Here is a 23,427-nt window from a genome sequence, read left to right on the forward strand (position 1 = left end):
CTAATTTTTCAGGAATTACTATGTACTCCAGATGAAACGTTTCGGAAAAAAAGATCGCTTAATCTAAAATATGCGATTGGATTGATAGTTACACATAAGCATAAAATGGAAGATAATACACGAAAAGATGTTGCTGGAGTCATTATTGGGTGGCACAACGAATGCAACATTAATCACTTTTATTTGCAAAAAACATATTATATTCTGAATGATATTGAAGAGAAATGTATACAAAAAAACAACATCGATAATTTGAAATCGCAACCGCACTACGTTTTGTTAATCGAGAGTGATCTGTGTTACGTTCCACAATGTATGTGTATTATATGTAATACTTTATTATACTTTATATACTGTATATTCTGTGATATTTTTGTTCATATTGTTTATGTTACATGGCATAATACATTTGATACTATATTTTTTATTTTTACGTTTTTATTTTAGGCGCTATAACATCGGTATGCAAAGAATGGATAAATAATCCAGAAATCGGAAAATATTTCTGTAAATTTGAAGATACTCATTATGTGCCAAATAACATGCTAGGACAGCATTATCCAGACGATGCCGCAGTCGTTCGCTACATGTTATTGAATAATCGAAAATTATAATATTTTGAATGGTGCAGAAATGTGTGTGTCTGTTCTTTTTTAGTCTGGACGAAATTATTGTAAACATCTTGCAAAAAAGAGAAGATCCTTCTAAAATAGTGCGGATAAGAAGTTCAGAGATTTATCTTGTAAAGAGATTTATCTGACGAAATGCTCAAAAACAGATAATACGTTAAATTATTTAAGGGGTTATACCTACCTGTGTGAAGTTGAAAATAACATGTATTTTTAGGAATTTTTTTTAAACTGAAATATTTTTTTAAAATAAATGATTAATCATTCAAATGTATACATTTTGAAAATTCTGTAATATTTTTATTACAAAATATAAAAAACGAAACATATATTTTTTCCATTCATATTTTCTTGCACACGACTACTCGCGGATCATTCTAAAGGCTGTTCTCTCACTAATGGAGTTTATTTGAAAAAATCTCAAGATTTTGTACAAAATGTTAACAAATTTTGTCGGATGTAATATATGTAATAGAAGATATCCTCGATGCAGATGATAGAGTGTAACACTAAGAAGATTCAATGATTTTTTTAATAAAGTTTTGATGACTTTTCATGTCATAGTTAATTTTTCTTTTTATAAGAAGAACGATAATTAATGTAAGGAGTAAATTCATATAACATTATTAAAGTTTTTATAATGAAGAGTTGACAAGAATTTTCTAATGTTTTCACAAATAGTTATATGGCAATACTCACATGTATATATATTAATTTATTATAATATTTTACAGTTTAAAAAAAATTTACGGGTGCCGAGTTGTGTAATATTGTAAAAAAAATTAAACAGTTGAGAGCAACTATAGACAATAATATATATTTATTAAATATGTCACAAACATCCACAACGTACAGATATTCACAGAAAACAACTAATATAAATAAGCATTTGTTGCAGACTTTAAACAACCTTTAATATATATAATATAAATAACAATAAGTGTTTGTAACAAATTTTTACTTTCTTCTTCTCTTATTTATAAGTACCTATGTACATATTTTTATGTTTACATAAAAATCTGCGTGACGTAAAAAAGTAAATATTTGCAAATATGATGGATATTATATGTGAACAATCTAAATTTATCTTTATCTCTCATATCTAATATATTTTTCTTTTTTTACTTTTTATACGCATTTTTGTTAAAAAAAGTTTTCTTTGTCTCAGATATATTCTTCTACAGAAAATAATATTTTATGTGATAAATAAATAAAATATTATTCATGCGTACTTTGTATATGTTTAAAATAATAATTATATACATTTTATGCCTATTAAAATTTTTTAACATACACGTCACATAATTATCGGACACGATATGCACGAAGAAGAACTTTTACAATGGAATCAAAATAATCTCATATCTTCATTTGACAGATAAATTACTACGTTTTAAATATTTATTCCATATATAATATATACATTATTTCACATTGTATTAAGATTTTTTTCGCATCCGGTATCGCGAATTTCGCGGATCGTATGATTATCTAATTTTTTTTAACGCGGATGCGGCACGCGATGATGAAGAAAATTGAAATCTTCATGTTTGCGTGATAACATCTTTCGCGTGTGTTTCTGTCGATCGATAAGGAGTTTCGCGGCCGCGCGCATATTTTCCTTTTTTTTCCTTTTTTTTTCCTCATTATATATCCCGTGCGCTCGCGATTATGATTGTTTGCACTTTACATCCAGGATATCGTCATTTAGGAGGAGGCCGCGCGATATATCGCAACACGCAAACACATTTCTAAAAATACGGCGCGATTCACGGGTGTATTGTTATGACACAATAATGAATGACAGGTATATTAGCCTTGTATTGTATTATAATGCTCAAGAATGACATATACAGGATGTCCCATTTTAATGTCCCACCCCAAATAAGTTTTTTATTTTTGATTGTAGAAAAAAATGTTTCAGACAAAAATTGTATGATTTCGAGGAGGACATAAGATAGTACCATTAATTTGACCTTGAATAGTTGCTTGAAGGTCACGTAAAGGTCATTTTGAGGCGAGATCTTGTCTTATAACTCAACAAGTACTTGAGATAAAAATGTTTCATTATAGTGTTTTGGAAAGCTCTCGAAGTCAGTTACAAGAATATGTAATGGAAAATAGGTGGTTCCATTTAAGAAATTAAAGGTAACCTTTACATGACTCTCAAGCAAGTATTCAAGGTCAAACTAATGGCACCACCTTATGTCCTCTTCGAAACCATACAACTTTTGTTTGAAACATTTTTTTCTACAATCAAAAATAAAAAACTTATTTGGGGTGGGACATACTTGCGTAAATAATTTTTCTCTAACAAATTTCATGCATTTTACTCTTCTTATTTTTTTACATAAGTACATATACATATTTAAATTACGCAAGGATGATGTAACGCGATCGCATAGTTCTGCTACATTTATAAATATAAATGTACACAATGCGAGAGAAATTCCAATGAGCACATTTCGATGTAAATGATTCGTCGAAAAAAAAGAACCAGTCTTCTCTCATCTGTTGTCGAAAGAACCAGTCTGCTCTTTTGTTGTTCCGCGATATTTTATATGGGACCACATGTATTATCATATATACATTCTAGGATATAGATTTCTATCGACTTCTTTTTGTAAAAGTTTTTGCTTATCGTGTCCAATAATTATAAAAGATTTTTATACGAGGGTAAAAGTTATTATAAAAATTATTATTTTAAATAGGATTATTTTATTAAATGTAATTATATATATTTAAATTATACTATAATATTTTTTATTTAAATATATAGTTATTTTAAATACAAAAATAATACATTTATTTTAAATATAATTATATTTTGTTTTAAATGCAAAATACTTGCGTAAATAATTTTTTTCTAACAAATTTCATATATTTTCTCTTCTCGTTTTTTTACACATATAAAATATTATTTTTCGTGAAAGAATTTATCAAGATAAAAGAAAACTTTTTTTTATCAAATAAATTTTTATAAGATATGGCTATGATATAAATTTTTCTGATCGGATCTTTTTAAATAGATAAATGATTCAACAAATATCACTCTTATTAAAAGAAAAATAATTGCGTTTGAAAACAGAATTAAATAAGTTAAGAAAGACAATCGAAATCGGTCTATCGATTTTTTCTTTCTATTATTGGCAACGAGAATTGTGATTGCAATTTATTACGTGCGTAAACAGACGATATCATTAATCGATTGGATATAATGACAGCTCTTCAGGTTAATTTGATAATTTCAGTGCACATACACGAGTAGTAATAAAAAGATTAAAATTGTACACAATGTCCCTCATTAAATTGCGTATTTCTCGTTCGAGCAAAAGAAAATATATAATCAAATTACAAATAGTCATTGTTTTCTTCATCATCGAAGCATTCATTAATGAATGCACAGTTGTTTAATGGTAATGAAAATATCATGAAAACTTTTGAGCGATATCTGCATTTTTGTTAAGATTTTACAAAATAGAAGTCTTCTTAAAATTATTTTTCTCTTAAAAATCTTTTTCTTTTATTAGTAACCAAGACAATTTAGTTAATTATTATCTCATTATTATCATTATTTCATTTTTATTTAGCTTTACGTTTTTCATCCGAGCAAAACAAAATAATAATCAAATTATAAATAGTTATCTTTTTTCTACTGTCGAAGCATTTATTAATAAATACAAAGTTGTTTAATGATAGAAACATCATGAGATTTTAATATAGAAATTTGTATTGAAGAAATTAGTATAAAAACTTTAATCAAAATTTGTATTTTTGTTAAGATATCAAGATTTTATAAAATCGAGATCTCGTTACAAATACTTTTTCTCTTAAAAAAATTTTTTTTTTTATTGTTAACAGAAAATTTTGTTAATTATTATCTCAACATTATTATTTATATTTGCGTTTCTCATCCAAGCAAAAAAATAATCAAATTACAAATAGTCATATTTTTCTTTACCATCGAAGAAATGTATAATGAAAACGCAAGATTTTGGTACATAATTTTTTTTAATCAAATTCTGCATATTGTTATTAAGATATTAAGATTTTACAAAATAGAGATTTTACATTAAAAAATTTTTTTCTCTTCAAAATCTTTTTTTTATTGGCAACAGAGACAATTCAGTAAATTATTATCTCAACATTATTATTTGTGTTTTTTTTCCAAGCAAAAAGAAAATAATTAAATAAAAATAGTCATCTTTTTCTACTATCGAGACATTAATAAGTACAAAATTATTAGAATAATAGAAACATCATGAGTTTTTGATATACAATTTTTTTTAATTCAACAAGATCTACATTGTTAAGATATAAATATTTTACAAAATTCTTCTTTCTTAAAACAAATTTTTTTGCTAACAGACAATTTAAGCTAATTATTATCTCAATCTCATTATTTATATTTGTATTTTTCATCAAAGCAAAAAGAAATAATTAAAGTACAAATAGTCTTTTTTTCTTTACTAGGCATTTTAATGAGTATATACAAAATTATTCAATAATGGAACAAATATGGAGATTGGTATAAAATTTTGTTTAAACCAAGCAAGATCTGCATCTATTATTAAGAAATGAAAATATATTTTACAAAATAAATTTTACAAAATAATTCTCACAATACAAAATTCTTTTCCTCTGAAAAATCATTTTTCTCTAATGCCAGCCACACAATTTAGTTAATTATTATCTTCTTATTATCTCAACATCATTATTGATATTTTGCCGCAACCGGATAAGAATCACGCGATGACTCCAGCCACGCGATCCCGCCGTAACTCGGAATCGAATCTGCATTTTCTCGTGGCACAGCCGTCCAGGATGTGCAAATGCGACGTGACGAGCATCGAAGTCTCTTTCTCTCCTCTCGGGGAAACTCCTAAAGAAGGATGACGCAGTCGCGCAGGACCGTCTCGTCAAACGATAGCCGCTTCTATGACATTATAGAAGCCTCATCTTGGTAACAATATATAATTACTCATTGTCCGACAATGTATATCCATCTTGTTGCGCGAGAGGATGCTGCCTCGCGGCGATCGGGATTCGCCTAAACAATTCCCTTTCACAAGCACACACACACACACAGCCAAGCCGGGGTATCCTTATATATAGGTGTACGAGGCTTTTCGATTTTTCTCAGGATGCTGTCGGCCACCGAAGCTGCAGTATACCCGAGGCGACCGGTGAAGCAGCATCCACGAACCGGCCTCCGTCGAGATGACCGAAATGCGGACCGGCTGTTTGAGGTGTTTGAGGTCCCTGACGGTGACCCTCGTCGTTTGCTCACTCTTCGTTGAGTCAGGTAAACGAGCTCAAATTCAATTGTGTTTTACATAAGCGTGATGTGAGAAATATCGATCTTATTTACACGTCTTTCATTTAACGTCAAGGATTTATATATATATTTTTTTTTAATGTAATTAAATAGAATTGGAGATAGGGTTTCAAAATTGAAGAGTCTGTCTTTGATCGAGTGATATATTAGTTTATTTGTTTCTAAATTGGCCAAATATTGTTTCAAAGAAATCGGTATTATTTAAAACACATGATTTATGTGTAATCAAATGTATCTGGAGGCACATTTTTTGGAGGATTGTATTTAAGGATAATATTGTGAATGTTAATATAATTATAATCTTATGTATACATATAATAATTATAATAATTTTATTATGATTTATAATTTTATTATTTTTATAATATTTTATTATATATAATAATGATATATAATAATTTAATAAAATAATTATATAAATATCTAATATAATATATAAGGATTTTAATTTGTAATTTGTGGATTGTAATCTCTATGACAAATCTTATGTTTTTAATTTCAGGTTCACATGCACTTGGAGCCGGTAACGGCGCCTTCGGTATGTATTGTATATATACATTTTAATCCTTATTTCTATATATGTGCACGTTAGTGAAATCATCTTTATAAATAATGTTAAAGGCCATTCTTGTCACGCCACAGCATCACAATTTGTATTTTATATATAAGATTATTGTTACATGTCATGGAAAACAAGAATAGCATTTTTTTATTCACGTAAACTTTGTTAGACACGAGAATTGTTGCTGCAAATTTGCAGCTTGTTCAGAAACTTTCGAAATTGAATTTATCGTGGAATATCTTCAGTCAATATCTTGAATGCCAAACATGTTTTCTCGCCTATCAATATGCAAATTTCTCAACGCATTCGAAGTCTATCATTATTCATGGGGGAGGTACATACACATCAGCCCTAGGATTCTATGATAGATGGATGAGCAAAGAATAATGTTTTTTTTTTTAATTTTAAACGAGTGTTTGTGAGCTTCCAAAACTAATAAATAAAAAAATATACATCCATGCGTATTTTATTATACAGGAAGTTGCTGAAACTAATTAGCTGTCATTTTTTAATGCATACGCAGTTATTGAGAAAACAAAATTTGTGTTGAAAGGAGGAAAGTCTGCAGTTTTTAATGGATATAAATAAAATGCTTGTATACCAGTTTATTTTATTGAAAGAAAGTAATGAAAAAGGTGCTAACTTTTTATCAATAAAATAAAACCTATACAAATTTATATATCCATTAAAAACTGCATTTTTCTCTTTCCAACACAATTTTTGTTTTCTCAATAACTTATGCATTAAAAAATGACAGCTGATTAGTTTCAGCAATTTCCTATGGGACACCTTGTATAATAAAATATACATGAAGTATTTATTTGTTAAATTCCTTTTATTATATTTCTTATTTATTATATTTCTTTCTTTATTTCCTATGAGATACCCTGTATAATGAAATATGCATAGATTCCTTTATTTATTAGTTTTTTTTAAGCTCATAAACTCCCGTTTTTTGGTTTTTCAATAACTGCATGTATTAAAAAATACAACTGATTGGTTTCATCAATTTCCAATGGGATACTGTGCTAAAAATAACATTCGTTCTTCAGCAGCCGCCTACGCTGGAACCGGTGCATCAGCGTCATCAAGTAATGTCGGTGCATCGAAAGGAGCGGCGGAGTCTTCGGGAGCCTACGACAGACACATAGGGATTCGCAGCTACTCTCCATCAGGCCGCATCATCCAAGACAAGGACATCGATAGCGACGCGAAGTCCTACGGCGTCGTTCCGGAGCCCGGCGCCAGCCGTGACGGCATAAAAGGCTCGAATCACGGCTATAATAAGCCCTCTTGTTCCAAATGCAAATGGGAAAATGATGATTACTGGGAACACGACGAGCCCGAGGAAGAAGGGGACGAAAACGACGGTCGCGAATGCGACGACGGCCAATACAGGCCTTACGGCTTACGTCACCGCGAACGTGAACCTGGTCTATCCGGTGCACACAAGATCGGACCTACAAACGTGTACGCGAACGACGAACCCGCTGATCTGGCGCAGCCCACCGCAGCCTACACAACCCCGACTAACTTCGCTGCCAAAGCTTACACGGCGTTAAAACCCGAACACCTGGACGCAACCGCGGGTGGACTCGCAGGTGCGACTGTCTACGTGCACCCGGAGCACGGAGTGTCGTCCAACTCTCTGCCAGACTGGAACGAGAGAACGACGCCGACCGAGTTTGAGTCTACGACGAAGCCTTGGGACGGCTCCAGAAATTTTGTAACGACGCGGAGACCTGGAACGACAAGTTGGAGCATCGGCGTGCATCCGGCTTCGCGGAAACCTTGGAATAATGGATACGATATTAATGCGCCTGCTGCGAGCACAACGAGACCTGGACAAGGGTGGAGCACGACCCACCCGGGATTTACCGCCGGAACCTTCACAGTCACGAAACCCGAATGGAACACTGAACTCAACAGCACTTCAGGACTCCAGCATTCGCGGAAATCCTGGAATTCTGGAGCCAAGCCTGTCGAGACATCCGGTTGTTCTCCATTTGATCCAACTTGCATTCAAGGTTGGTGCAATATAATCTCTTTATGAAAAAGTGCGACACGATATATATTTTAATCCCAAGTAGCAAACTGACGTCATTAAATATCAAAGTGACGTATGTTTTTATTCTCGCTTGTGCCATACGTATACATTTTATAGAGTTTCTATATACAGTAATCTTATTTTATATTTTAATTTTCACGAAATTTTTCATTATACATATCATTCTAATGTATAAATTTGGGAAAATTAAAATAAAATTACAAAAAATTCATATACATACACACAAATATAATAATAATAATAGAAATTTATATATTTTTATAACGTGTTAATGTTATATAACTAGGTAAACAACATCTTTTCAAATTGGCTGCAACACCTGGCTATATTGAAAAAACGAAAGATGATGAATATCCAGATGATGTATCTTCCATACCACAAACAGGAAGTGCTGTATCCAGTGCTTCTCCCCACATCAATTATGGAAGCCCGAATAAAAATCATAATTGGCATTATAATCATCATGCAACACAAAGTGTGTGTTTATGAGAATAATAACATCTCGTTATTATTAATAAGTTAATAATATAATAATTGTAGTATTAATATAGTTAATAATATATTAATAAAAAATAATATAGTAAATTGTTTTTATATGAAAAAGAATATAACACTTTTAAAATAATTCCTTTTTTGTATTATTATATTATTACATATTAGAATTTCTATTTGTTTAGATCATTTTTGAAAATTTAAACTTAATATTGTATCTGCTCAGGTTCTAGTGCTCACTCTGGAGCAAGCGCAACGTCCAGCGCTTCTCATCATCACGTAGGAACATATAATTTTGGGAAAGATAATCCGTTTCTTAACAAACCAGCAAGCACTCCATACAGTGGACTGGATCAAGCATATAATCCAAGAAATTTTCCTGATTCTAACATACCTGGACGCGATAGGCCGTTGACTGTAGCACACACTTTTGGAACCACTGCTGCAGGATCTTACGGAGGAATCGGTTCATCTAGTCACCATGCAACCCAAAGTACGTGTTTATGGATCTAACACCTCGTTATTATTAATAATAATATAGCATTTTCATATTAAAAAAAAATTAAAATACGATTTTAAATATAATCGATTTTTTGTACGATTATATTTAGAGATATTCGAATTTCCACTAGTTTAGAGTATTTTGGAGAATTTAAACTTAATATTTTGTGTGTTCAGGTTCTAGTGCTCACTCTGGAGCAAGCGCAACATCCAGCGCTTCACATCATCACGCAGGAACATATAACTTTGGGAAGAAGGATAATCCATTTCTTAACAAACCAGCGAGCACTCCATACAGTGGAATAGATCAAGGATATGATCCAAGAAGTTTTTCTGATTACAACCCACCTGGACGCGTAAGTACGAGGCCTTCGACTGTAACACACACTTTTGGAACCACTGTAGGACCCTACGGAGGAATCAGTTCATCTGGTCACCATGCAACTCAAAGTACGCGTTTATGAGAATAACACCTCGTTATTATTAACAATAATATAGTATTTTTATATTTAAAAAAATTAAAATACAGTTTTAAATATAATCAGTTTTTTTGTACGATTATATTTAGAGATATTAGAATTTTTATTAGTTTAGAGTATTTTGGAGAATTAAAACTCTTAATATTTTGTGTGGTCAGGTTCTAATGCTCATAGTGCTCACAGTGCTGGATCAAGCACAACGTCCAGCGCTTCACATCATCATATAGGAGTACAAAACTTTGGGAAGAAAGATAATCCATTTTTCAATCAACCAGCGAGCACTGCAACGCCAAATTTCTCTGATTTTAACACACCTGAACGCGAAAGACCGTCAACTTTAACACACACTTTTGGAACCACTATAGGACCCTATGGAGGAATCAGTTCATCTGGTCACCATGCAACGCAAAGTGCGTGTTTATGAACATAACACTTAGTTCTTGTTAATAATAATATAGTATTTTTATATTAAAAAAAATAAAATAATATAATTTTAAATATATAATTAATTTTTTATGTGATTATATTTAGAGATATTGGAATTTTTATTAGTTTAGAGTATTTTGGAGAATTTAAACTTAATATTGTGCTAAGGTTCTAGTGCTCACTCTGGAACAAGCGCAACGTCCAGCGCTGCACATCATCACGTAGGAGTACATAAATTTGGAAAAGACAATCCATTTTTCAACAAACCCACGAGCACTCAAACACCATATTTTGGAATACATCAAGCACTGGATCCTAACAGTTACGATCCAAATTCTTCTAATTATAACACACCTAGATACGAAAAGCCGATTGCAACGCACACTTTTGGAACCACTGTAGGACCCTACGGAGGAATTAGTTCATCTGGTCATCATGCAACCCAAAGTACGTGTTTATGAGAATAATACTTTGTTATTAATAATAATATAACATTGTTTTCACAGAAACACAATTTTAAATAAAATTAAATAATTTTTTTCTACAATTATATTAGAGATATTAAAATTTCTATTAGTTTAGAATATATTGTGAAGAAACTAAACTCTTAATATTTTGTGTGCTCAGGTTCTAGTGCTCACACTGGAACAAGCGCAACGTCCAGCGCTGCACATCATCACGTAGGAGTACATAAATTTGGGAAAGACAATCCATTTCTCAATAAACCAGCGAGCACTCAAACACCATATATTGGAATACATCAAGCACTGGATCCTAACAGTTACGATCCAAATTCTTCTGGTTATAACACACCTAGATACGAAAAGCCGATTGCAACGCACACTTTTGGAACCACTGTAGGACCCTACGGAGGAATTAGTTCATCTGGTCATCATGCAACCCAAAGTACGTGTTTATGAGAATAACACTTCGTTATTAATAATAATATAACATTGTTTTCACAGAAACACAATTTTAAATAAAATTAAATAATTTTTTTCTACAATTATATTAGAGATATTAAAATTTCTATTAGTTTAGAATATATTGTGAAGAAACTAAACTCTTAATATTTTGTGTGCTCAGGTTCTAGTGCTCACACTGGAACAAGCGCAACGTCCAGCGCTGCACATCATCACGTAGGAGTACATAAATTTGGGAAAGACAATCCATTTCTCAATAAACCAGCGAGCACTCAAACACCATATATTGGAATACATCAAGCACTGGATCCTAACAGTTACGATCCAAATTCTTCTGGTTATAACACACCTAGATACGAAAAGCCGATTGGAACGCACACTTTTGGAACCACTGTAGGACCCTACGGAGGAATTAGTTCATCTGGTCATCATGCAACCCAAAGTACGTGTTTATGAGAATAACACTTCGTTATTAATAATAATATAACATTGTTTTCACAGAAACACAATTTTAAATAAAATTAAATAATTTTTTTCTACAATTATATTAGAGATATTAAAATTTCTATTAGTTTAGAATATATCGTGAAGAAACTAAACTCTTAATATTTTGTGTGCTCAGGTTCTAGTGCTCACACTGGAACAAGCGCAACGTCCAGCGCTGCACATCATCACGTAGGAGTACATAAATTTGGGAAAGACAATCCATTTCTCAATAAACCAGCGAGCACTCAAACACCATATATTGGAATGCATCACGCACTGGATTCTAACAGTTATGATCCAAGTTCTTCTGGTTATAACACACCTAGATACGAAAAGCCGATTGCAACGCACACTTTTGGAACCACTGTAGGACCCTACGGAGGAATTAGTTCATTTGGTCATCATGCAACCCAAAGTAGTACGTGTTTATGAGAATAATCCCTCGTTATGACTAATAATAATATAGTATTTAGTTTTTACATATAAAAAGAATAAAACAATTTTAAATGATGTAATCCCTTTTTTTAAATTATTATATTACCTTACGCGTTTAGAATATTTTGGAGAATTTAAACTTAATATTGTATGTGCTCAGGTTCTAGTACTCATAATGCTCATAGTGCTGGAACAAGCGCAACGTCCAGCACTTCACATCATCACGTAGGAGTACATAATTATGGCAAGAAAGATAATCCATTTTTCAACAAACCAGGGAGCACTGAAACGCCATTCTCTGATTTTAACACACCTGAACGCGAAAGACCGTCGACTGTAGCAAACACTTTCGGGACCACTGTAGCACCTTACGGAGGAATCAGTTCACCCGGTCACCATGCAACACAAAGTGCGTGCAATCCGTTTTTGTATGATATTATAATTGAAATTTCCATCAGTTTAGAATTTTTGAGAGGATCTAAATTCAATATTGTGTGTACAGGTGCTACTTCTCACGCTGGATCAAGTGCAACATCGAGCGCTTCACATCACGTAGGGACACATAATTTTGGGAAGAAAACGAGCCTTCAAACGCCATATAGTGGAACATACCCATTACATCCTAATGCTTATGATCTAAGACTGTACGGTGGAAATAGTCCATCCAGTATTGTCCCCGGAATTCAAGGGAATACATTGAGTCCTGGAAAGTTCCCGGAATTCCCGACTGGAAGCGGCATTTATCATCATCCGAGTGTCACCAAGCCGAGTTACGGAAGCGGAATCACTACTACCAGCTCCTGGTTGCACACCGGTCACCCTGCAAGCGGAAGTAGTACCTGGCACGGTTTGGGAACTCACACAGGCGCTCATACAGGTACTTATGCAGGTGCTCATGCAGGGCTTCCCGCCTCAACTACCAGATTTGGCACAACCAAATCGCCGTTTGGTTACACGAACATTCCCGATCCTTCACTCGGTAGTTCACACGGCGGAACAGAGCTGAAACACGATTTTCATTCGACGAGCAGTAGCGCAAGCGCTAGTTCAAGCGCACATGGACATCACAATACGCACGGCATTCATGTAATTGGAACAACGCCGATATATCAAGGAACTTCGAGTTATCCTGGAGTCAAGGGCGCCTCAAAAGGAACTACCGGACCTGCTTACGGAAGTGTTCCTCCATTCACACACTCTGATGCTGGAACCGGAAGTAAGACTTGGCCCGACAAACAACCCGGAAGTAGTACCTGGCCTGGAAGACACCCTGGCTTTGGAGTTTTTTCTACCGTGCATCCAGGTAGTGGAAGTGGAACTTGGCCTAGCAAGAAACCGGAAGACGGAAGTGGGACGCGACCAGGTATATTCGGAGACGCCGCTGATCCGCACGAAGAAAACGGCAAGGGCAATTGTACCGGAAAACCGTGCAATGGAACGTTAAGCGGTCATCCCAGCGGCGTTATTAAAACGCTTTATCCTATTGGAAGCGGCGACGGCCACGTTTCACATGTCGGGAGTGCACATGGATCCGGTTCACTTTTTCATACCACTAGAGTTTATCCTGGAACTCATGCAGGATGTCCAAGTGGTGACCCCTCGTGTAATCAAGGTGAAAAAATTATTTTTAAGTATTTCATGGCTATTAAAAATTGTTGTGTATCCACACAACAATTTACATACTAAAGACAGAGGACATCTTCGAGATATCCTTTGAAAATCCTTCAGATATATACGTGGGTAAATATTTTAGTAATATATGCAATACAAGAATTATTTTAGAGTGCAGTCATATAGATATATATTACTTAAATGTTTACCCACATATCTAAAAGATCTTTAGAAGGTATCCTGAAGTTACCTGAAGATATGTTTAGGCGATCAGATATATCTTTAGTATGTCCTCTGTTTATATGCACAAGTTTTTAATATAATAATAGGTTTTAAATGAAATTAAATAAAAATAAATTTTAATTTTGATTTAAGGTGTAACTCCCGAAGGTTCTGTACATTGGAATCCCTCAAATCCATTCTTGTTTGGAGGTATATATATATATTAATAATATTACTTCTAACTTGTTTTAAATCTTATCTATTTATAAATTATATTTCATTAAATATAAAATTGCTTTTGTGATGAACAATCCATTTCATAAAAATATTTAGTTTTTAATTTTCAATATGAAAAGTTGGATTTCGCTATACACAGTTTAAAGATTGTTATTTTTTAATTTAATAAAGCAAATAAGATAAAACGCTTTAAAATAATATGAAAATAGTTCTTCAAAGTATATAAATAAATAATTTAAATATAAAAAATGTGTATATAAATTAATTATAAAATAATTTTAACATAAAACATAAAAATAAAAAATATACAAAAATATACAAAAATATATTAAATATACATTTTCCTCATTATTCAGGTAGTACTCCAAGTCACACTTCAAGTCCTTGGAACAGCGGAACTACAGCCAAACCGATCGGAGGAGGGAATCCATTCCTCGATCCTAGCTGGAACAGACCCAAACCTGACTATAATAATAATAATAATGCAAACGATCAAAATGTGATTCCTCACGGTGAAGGAAGTACAAAACCTATCGGTCAAGGGAATCCTTTCCTGGATGGCAGCAAGAGAAGAGGAGATTCCAAACCTCAGGGACAGAATCCTGGTGGCTTCGGCGATTATCCTGGAACTGGAATAGGCCAGTTCAACGTAGCTCATCATCCCGCATTCACCGGAAGTCACCTGCCAGGATCTCTTGGAGTTCACGCTCAAGCTTCTAGCTTCGCCCACGTTAAACCCTTACACTTTCCGGATGTGCCAGGTTCGTTTCCTGCGAATAGTCTATAATTATACATCAAGGACGCGCTCATAACTTGGCATCTTCGTCAAACAGATTAGATGGGTGTTGCACGGCTAATTTAACTTCTCCGTTTAACAAAACATTTATTGTTGTGCACATTTTTGTGAAATGAGTGTGAGAGAGAGAGAGAGACAACAGAGTGTCTTTCTCACAGTCGGAAATGCATCAAGGTTGCAATCGCAGTTGCATATGTGAAAGAGATTGGAAATACACACATGTGACTGATGCAATCTCTATCGTACAATGATGCATAAATCAAACAAGGTAGTAACGTTTGAATTAATAGTAAGCGCCGGCACCGCCCAGATTTCCGTTTCCGGTCTTCAACTACGAAAGCTAATTATACATTCATTCATATCACCAGTAATTAACTTATCACACTTATCTGTGACAGCAATATGAGACCTGCTTTTTATTTCACATATTTCTTATCTTTTACCAAATAATCGGAAACGTCATCAACATGTCATACTTTAAGAAAAAGTTTGTAATATTTTATAATGTATAATTAACTTGCTTATTTAATTAAATAATATGTGCGATTAAAAAAAAATCCGTCCACAAGCGATTTATATGTAAAAATCGAATAAATTGATAAATATACAATGTATGTAATTTTGTGTTTTCAGAGTATGGTGAAAATCATTTTAATCATGATCAACATAATTCTAATTCCTGGTCTTCCAGCAGTGCCTCTTCGAGTAGCAGTTCCGGAAGTAAGTTTTAGAATTATTCTTTCAAGCATGTATCTATATTAAAATATTAAAACAAAGAATATATACATATTTATGTCATTACAGGTCATCATCATTACTGGGCAGATCAACATCCCACCGAACCGCCCTCTGTTTATATAAAGGGTTAATCTCAGTTGGAAGATACAGAAAACGGAATAGATGCAGATATGACTAATATTAATTATGAGACGGCATAATTCCAAAATATAAAATATATAATTAAATAATTTAAAATATATAATTTAGTTGACGTTTCGCGCTACTTATTAATAATTATAAAATACTCTTATTTTTTTCTTTTATGTAAAAACGTTATATATTTATTATACATCTTTTTATTCGTCGCGATGATGTGAATAGGATTTTTCCGTTATATCTACTTATTTTGTCTCTATTTGTAAAATACGCATATTTTGTTTGAGTGGCGAAGAATAAACGAAACTCTTCGCAGAATTATGCGAATAATTGTCTACGTTGTACACGCTAATTACTTGTTATATGATCGATAATTGACTGTATATATACGTCGATTTGGAATATTCCGCGATAACTTTTCTAGGACGGAAAATAAAAGTAATATTAATATATTATTTTGCATTATCTTTTGCGATATCAATTGAATTATATATATATATATATATATATATATATATATATATATATATAATTCTATTAATATATAAGATAAAAAGAAAATCTGAAATTTCACATCTGCAATTAAAGAAGATCGAAGATTTATAGATAATAGTCTTGTATATAAAAAGAACGAGCTATTATTCGAAATAATTTTTATGATGCAGAAGTAATTACAGGTGTCGTTAAGAAATATATAAAAAGATGTCAGATGCGCATGGGATCAGTCGTTTTTGTTGAGGCCTCAGGAATCCTATCTGGTGGAAGAACTTCAGCTTAATCATGAAGATTATATTACTAATTTCAGCATTACTAATGTTACTGATTCAACTATGTAGCGCGCAATCTGGTGAGTCTTGTTATATATTATTTATTATATTGCTTATAACAGAGAGAAACCCTCTGTTAATACTATATATATATATATGAGGGGATTGGCTTTGTGAATTTTTTCCGCATTGTTTTAAAGATACTAGATGGACTGTCGATCCAATTTCTTTCTTCTAACATCAAATATAAAATTTATGTGTTATATATCGCTTATGTTCAGAATTGTGAATCCCATAAGTTGGATGGTCCAATATAACGAATTTTAAATTTAATTTTAATTTTTTAATTGTATAATTATTGTAATTTATAGATTATTCGCTGTTTCCGGGTTTAATGGGTGGAGGCTCTATGAACAGAGGCCGATATTATAATGGCAGAGGAAGTCGGGAAATGTACAATAATGGATATACAGGAAATGATAGAGGACAAGGAAGACCAGAATTCAACATAGGTATGTATTAAAATATTTGAGAAAAGATTCCTTCGAGCAACTTTTGCTCTACATATAATAATCAAGCTTTTCAACAAAAAAAATTCTTGATATTTAAACTTCTAATTTTAAATTGTTTCCACCAAGATGTTTGCTCGGAAAAATATTTTACTCGTCGACAATAATTGTTCATTTATAGCAATTCGGAATTCATATTTAAATAAAAAAATTTTTGTAAAAAAAAATATACATTAAAAATATTACAAATTTTTTTACAATTGTTAATTATTAACAACTATCTAATTATCTGATAATTCCATGTTCAATAATTTTAATTGTTCCTTTGTCACTTTTAATTTAATAAATGTATATGTGCAAGAGAAAAAACATTATTTCATATAAATGATAAAAATTTCATTGTATACGATGATTTCAGACATCTTCTAGTTCTCGATTCTCTACCAAGAAAGAAACTGAAGAGCGATCCAAGCAAGATATCTTAACAAATGATATGTATTATATATATCTTTTCTCTTAAAATATGGATCAAATAAATGATATGCAATTTATTCCTATTTATTTCTGATATTTTTCGTGCCCCTATCTTTTTTTTTTAGTTTAATAAAACAATAATTATTATTCTTTAATATATATAATATATTGTATAATACAATTTATTTTACAAAAAATTTATAATTCGTTATACTATTATTCCACATTTAATACATTAAATATTCTATTCGTTTCTAAGATACTCTAAACTTTCAATCCGGTAATCATTTTATTCTATTATTAATAGCCACAATTTTTGTATATTTTTCAGATTGAACGGGATCTGAAAAGAGTTATGATTTTTCTTTTACGATTCGTATAAACATTTTTTTTCCATCGTATTTCCACCTGGACGTTCGATATCTTATTTTTTCCTTTTTCTAGAAAAATAATTAAAATCTGCTTTTTGTTAAATTTGAATATTTACTTTTACAATATCAGTTTTCGGATTACATTTAACACATGTAATGCGCGATTTATATAAAAGACGCTCTAGAAGACTTCATTTCATCCTTCAGGTAAAAGAGGAAAAATGGTAAAACTGCGTGTGCGACTCCAGGGGGGAGATAATATTATTTAAAAATTAATTTATTACTTCTCCATACACAGGAAAAAATACGACTTTATCAGCATATAAAACAGGGATGGGGCGAGGGGTGTAATCATGGAAATACGCTATACAACTACAAACATACGGTGCTCAATGTTAAAGGAAACAGAAAGATCCGTAATAGACTAGATCCGTGTAGTTAGGATATGTGGCTCGTGGACAGGTGACTATTTAGCGCCGCTTTGTGAGCGAACTTCTTCATACATATAAGACATTCGTGGGTCTTCTCGTTAACGTGCATCGCGAGGTGCTTCTTCAGCGCCGCCTTGTCCTTGAATATCTTCTGACAGGTGGTGCACTCGAAGGGTCTCTCGCCCGCGTGTACCATAATGTGACTGTTCAACGTCGTCTTCTGGGTGAAGGCCTTGTGACACACGTAGCACTCGTACGGCCGGTCCCCGGTGTGACTTAACATGTGTTTCCGCAACGAAGACTTCTCCTTGAACGTCTTCTGGCAGATGTGGCAGGCGTGCCGCTTGTCCCCAGTGTGTATGAGCATGTGCGAGTTCAGTCTCGTCTTCTCCCGGAACGCCATGTCGCACATGTTGCAGGCGAACGGCTTCTCGCCGGTGTGTATCAGGGTGTGCCTGTTCAGATCAGACTTCCTCGTGAAGATCTTGTCGCAGACCTTGCAGTCGTACTGGCCGCCCGTGTGCAGCAGCATGTGCGAGTTCAGGTCGGATTTGCGCGCGCAGGCCTTGTGACAGATGTGGCACTCGTGCGGTTTTTCGCCCGTGTGCACGAGCATGTGCGAGTTCAGCTTCGCCTTCTCCCGGAAGGTCATCAGGCACTCCTTGCACTCGTACGGTCTCTCGCCCGTGTGCACCATCGTGTGCCTGATCAGCTCCGACTTCCTCTTGTACGTCTTCTCGCAGATGTTGCAGGCGTGCGGCTTCTCGCCGCTGTGGGCGAGCATGTGATTGCTCAGCGCCGTCTTCTGGGCGAAGGATCTGTGACAGAGGGTGCACTTGAAATGTTTGTTGCTGACCGCGTGCAGCGGCAGATGCATGTTCAGCTTCGCCTTCTCCTTGAACGCCTCGAAGCAGACCGCGCACTTATGCGGCCTGTCCGTCGTGTTGTGCGTGGACATGTGCCGGTTCAGATTCAGCTTCTCCTTGAACGTCACGTGACAGACGTCGCACTCGTAGAATCGGTCGTCCAACATCTGCTCGGTGTTCAGGCCCGCCCGCTTCATGAAGGCCTGCTGCAGCGCGTCACAGTCGTACGATTTGTCCAGCATGTGAAGCTGCACGTGATTTCGCAGGTTTAACTTGTAGGCGAATCTCTTCTGACAGATGTGACACTCTAAAGGGCTCATGCCGACGTGAGTCAACATGTGGGCGTGCAGGCTGCCGTTGTCGGAAAAGCTCTGCTGGCAGACCTCGCACTGGCTGCCGCTGCAGTGCATCTTCAGATGCGTCACCATAGAGTCATTGTTCAGAAACCATTTCTTGCAAATTGAGCATTGTATTTTGTAAAACTTGGGCTGCTGACCGTTCTGACAGAACCCGTGCTGCTGCTGCTGCTGCTGCTGTTGCTGTTGCTGCTTGTCCGGGTCCTGCGCCTGTATAAAATTCTGCGCGTTCGCCAAACATCGTTGCATTACACCATCCTCCTTGTCGCACAAATTCGCGCTCGCTATCTGAGCCGCCCAGTTCTGATGGCTGGTAGATTCCCCTTCCAGCTCTAACTTTACCTGCAAAAATTTATAAAAAACTGTTAAAAGAAGATACAACAATGTATATAAATATCCCAAGTAGCAAACTGACGTCATTAGGTGTCAAATGACGTCACTTTGACGTCTTATGACGTTTAACATCAAAATGATGTATGCTTGCTATCTGGGGATGAGATACGATAGAAGTAGACAATGTATATAATATGCCAAGTAGCAAACTGACGTCATTAGGTGTCAAATGACGTTACTTTGACATCTTATGACGTTTAATATCAAAATGACGTTATTTGACATCAAATGATGTATGCTTGCTATCTGGAGATGAGGTACGATAGAAATAGACAATGTATATAATATCTCAAGTAACAAACAGATATCAATTGATATCACTTTTACATCTAATGACATTTGACATGAAAATGACAGCAAACTAACGTCTAATGACGTTATTAACATCAAAATAATGTACGCTTGCTATCTGGTGTTAGATATGGTAAAAGTAGACAATGTATATAATATCCCAAGTAGCAAACAGACATCAAATAATATTACTTTGACATCTAATGACATTTGACATGACAATGACAGCAAACTGACATCTAATGACATTATTAACATCAAAATGATGTACACTTGCTATCTGGGGTTAGATATGGTAGAAATAGAGGATATAAATAATGTTCCAAGTAGCAAACTAATGTCATTAGACGTCAAATGATATCACTTTGACATGTAATGACGCTTTTAACATCAAAATGACAGCAAATTGATGTAATTAGATGTGAAAATGACATAATTTGACATGAAAATAATAGTACGCTTGCTATGTGGGATCAGATATAAGAGAAGTAGACTGTACAACTGAATAATTATGAATGTGCTACGCTCACCATTTCGTTGGAGAAGTCCACCTCATTGTTTTCGATAGGCAAAAATAAAGTGCCCTTGTCGAAAGTGCTGGAGCAAATATCCTCCATGTAGTCTGGATCAAATCTGTCACCTGGTTCCTCCTTAAGCACGACGCTCACAATGTTCTCATCCTTAAAGTAATCGTTACGTTAGACTCTCTGGACAACGCCAGCGGTACATCATATACCTGCTGCCGTTTTCATACAAATGGTTTACCATAACCTGACTGTCTATGGCTAATGCATCCATCGGTTCATCTTTCACCTTAAAACCTTCCATTTGTTACACTTCACTCTGAAAGTGAAATTTCATTTTATTTCGCTTAATTAACCATTCAATCGTCATCATTACCACGAGATTTATGCATAAATGCCAGAGAAAGATAAAGACCAAGATATATATATATATATATATATATATATATATATATATATATATATATGTAATTTTCCAAAAAAAGGGAAAAACTAAATCGCGGAAAAAAAGGAGAGAGACAAGGAAAAAGCGTTGTACACGATGGGTGCAGCCAGAAAAACTGTTTATACATAATAATAATAATAATAATAATAAAAAAAAGGATAAAAAAAATCCTCTGATAACCTCCAAAATCTCCATCGCGATAAAAGGTCCGGGTAACCCCGCGACGCGACCAGGGCGAGTTTTCTCGAGGCTCCGGGGAACGGCGGCCTCGGCATCCCGAGCCAAGCGCGTTCCCCCTCGTGGAAGGGGGTTACCCTGGGGAACCTGTTGCCGCGCCGGATTCTCTCGGCATACTTACGACATTAGGGTTACATGGCCCTTCTCGCGGAGGTGTAGAAAAATATATGGGTCGACGTCGCGTCCTGACGCTCCTCCGTTCCGGGTCGCCCGGTCGCGCGCTAATGCATAGATTTGTATAATTTTTTTTCTCGCGAGAGAGAGAGAGAGAGAGAAGTGGGTTGTCCCTCCGGGAGGCGCTCGGGAAAATACGGGACCCTCTCCACGGCTCGGGAGACGCGAACGCGCGAAGCGACGAAAATCGACGACGAGGAGGCGCACTACGCGTTGGCGTAGAGAGAGGGACAGATATGTTGTGCGAGCGCGCGCCTGCGCGGCTGTCAAGCGTCACGTGTGCGAGGACGAATGCGTGACGTCACGCGCGGCGCGCGCGTTTCGCAGTTTTAAAATTTTGAAACGTACTGAGAATTTTTTGAGAGAAATTTTAAGTTTGTAGGAAAAAAAATTTATCAAAATTTTGTAAATGTAAATCTTTTTTTAATATAAATAAGAAATAAAAAATTATATATAAATTTATTTGTTTTAAAAATTATAAAAAATGTTGATGGAATATAAAAAATGGAATTATAAAAAATGTTGATTATTTGCAGACATTTACTTAATGACTTCTTTAAAGAGTATTTGAAATAAAAAAAAAAAACAGGTAATAAAAATCATTTAAATACAAATGTAAAATGTAGTTTTGAAAATTTGGATGTATTTCAAATCCAAAATATAAAATAGGTATTTTACATTTTATATTTCTATCATTTAATAATTTCTTTTTAAAAATTCTACGATTTTATTTTTTCCATATTACTTTTATTTATTATAATTCTGAATTTTATTAACAAAATAATAATTTAATTATTAAAAATCTCGATGTTGTATATTATCTTATTCTATCTTCTGTCAATCTGATATATTGTATATTTCATTTGCAGATTCTTTTCTAATTATGTGCAATTTTTATTATTTTTTAATAAGTCACGATAGTCTCTTAAAATTTTGATAGATTTATATTGAAATATTATATATATTTATTAACGTATTATTTTATTAAAAAACATTTTTATTATACAGTTTCGTGGACGTCACCGTACAAAATAAAAAAAAAACCCTAAAAATTTGTTTACTAAAATGAATTTTTATGTAGATTTTATTTTGAAAACGATGTTAGAACTAGAAAACTAGAATAATATATATTATAATAAATTAAATTACATTAAATAAAGCAAATATATAATATTAGAAGATATAATTTAGAATTGTAATTTTCTAATTGTTTCGTGAAGTGTATCGAATAAAATAAAATAATTACTTTTAACAGTTTTGTAATTATCATTGATATTATTTATAACTGTTACATTTAACAAAATATTCATATAAAAGAATAATAATTCTCAACTAATATCATATATATCTGAGAATTTTTATTAAACTATTTTTCCAATAATATGTGAGAAAACAATTATAAAAAAAATAAGTCTTCTATTTTAATAAAAATAAAACGTTTTCACGTATTATTATATATAAAATCGATGATATGGCGTGGTTTGTATATATAATTTGAAGTCTAACAA

At 33.6% G+C, this 23,427-nt stretch overlaps 2 protein-coding genes and 1 long non-coding RNA gene across 7 annotated transcripts; 2 read left to right on the top strand and 1 right to left on the bottom strand.

The window, feature by feature from the left end:
- Window positions 1-5,535: 5,535 nt before the first annotated feature.
- On the top strand, window positions 5,536-16,534 carry LOC114944574 (uncharacterized). Of its 2 annotated transcripts, none has more exons than XM_029320544.2 (18): window positions 5,536-5,592; window positions 5,773-5,934; window positions 6,470-6,505; window positions 7,582-8,556; window positions 8,884-9,072; window positions 9,316-9,582; window positions 9,768-10,040; window positions 10,228-10,479; window positions 10,664-10,942; window positions 11,123-11,401; window positions 11,582-11,860; window positions 12,041-12,322; window positions 12,500-12,748; window positions 12,842-13,951; window positions 14,326-14,382; window positions 14,766-15,170; window positions 15,839-15,925; window positions 16,010-16,534. In XM_029320544.2, the coding sequence occupies exons 2-18, from the start codon at window positions 5,850-5,852 to the stop codon at window positions 16,072-16,074; spliced, it is 5,169 nt and encodes a 1,722-aa protein (XP_029176377.2). In that variant the 5' UTR covers window positions 5,536-5,592; window positions 5,773-5,849; the 3' UTR covers window positions 16,075-16,534. The 2 variants fall into 2 exon arrangements, with proteins under 2 accessions (XP_029176377.2, XP_029176378.2); XM_029320545.2 differs by having other exon boundaries at window positions 7,585-8,556.
- Window positions 16,535-16,677: 143 nt separating this feature from the next.
- Window positions 16,678-17,914, top strand: LOC114944577 (uncharacterized). Its single transcript, XR_003822217.2, has 3 exons — window positions 16,678-16,928; window positions 17,220-17,360; window positions 17,776-17,914. It is a non-coding gene; the product is annotated as an uncharacterized LOC114944577 (long non-coding RNA).
- A 58-nt stretch (window positions 17,915-17,972) lies between these two features.
- On the bottom strand, window positions 17,973-22,140 carry LOC114944575 (uncharacterized). 4 transcript variants are annotated; one of them, XM_029320547.2, is made up of 4 exons: window positions 21,867-22,140; window positions 21,305-21,382; window positions 21,070-21,219; window positions 17,973-20,197 (listed from the first exon to the last, which is right to left on the bottom strand). In XM_029320547.2, the coding sequence occupies exons 2-4, from the start codon at window positions 21,365-21,367 to the stop codon at window positions 18,641-18,643; spliced, it is 1,770 nt and encodes a 589-aa protein (XP_029176380.2). In that variant the 5' UTR covers window positions 21,368-21,382; window positions 21,867-22,140; the 3' UTR covers window positions 17,973-18,640. The 4 variants fall into 4 exon arrangements, with proteins under 4 accessions (XP_029176380.2, XP_029176381.2, XP_029176382.2 ...); XM_029320548.2 differs by lacking the exon at window positions 21,867-22,140 and adding an exon at window positions 21,689-21,860; XM_029320549.2 differs by lacking the exon at window positions 21,305-21,382.
- Window positions 22,141-23,427: the final 1,287 nt, after the last annotated feature.

This window comes from Nylanderia fulva, unplaced genomic scaffold (genome assembly GCF_048542155.1).
Source record: "Nylanderia fulva isolate GAGA-0341 unplaced genomic scaffold, ASM4854215v1 Scaffold39, whole genome shotgun sequence".
Lineage (NCBI taxonomy): Eukaryota > Metazoa > Arthropoda > Insecta > Hymenoptera > Formicidae > Nylanderia > Nylanderia fulva.

Coding starts and splice junctions, on each gene's coding strand:
- LOC114944574 (XM_029320544.2), top strand. CDS start 5,850: ATGACCGAAATGCGGACCGGCTGTTTGAGGTGTTTGAGGTCCCTGACG. Junction 10,480..10,663: donor TGGTCACCATGCAACGCAAA/GTGCGTGTTTAT, acceptor TATTGTGCTAAG/GTTCTAGTGCTCACTCTGGA. Junction 15,171..15,838: donor ACACTTTCCGGATGTGCCAG/GTTCGTTTCCTG, acceptor TTGTGTTTTCAG/AGTATGGTGAAAATCATTTT.
- LOC114944575 (XM_029320547.2), bottom strand. CDS start 21,367: ATGGAAGGTTTTAAGGTGAAAGATGAACCGATGGATGCATTAGCCATA. Junction 21,220..21,304: donor CCATAGACAGTCAGGTTATG/GTAAACCATTTG, acceptor GATTACTTTAAG/GATGAGAACATTGTGAGCGT. Junction 20,198..21,069: donor TGGACTTCTCCAACGAAATG/GTGAGCGTAGCA, acceptor AAATTTTTGCAG/GTAAAGTTAGAGCTGGAAGG.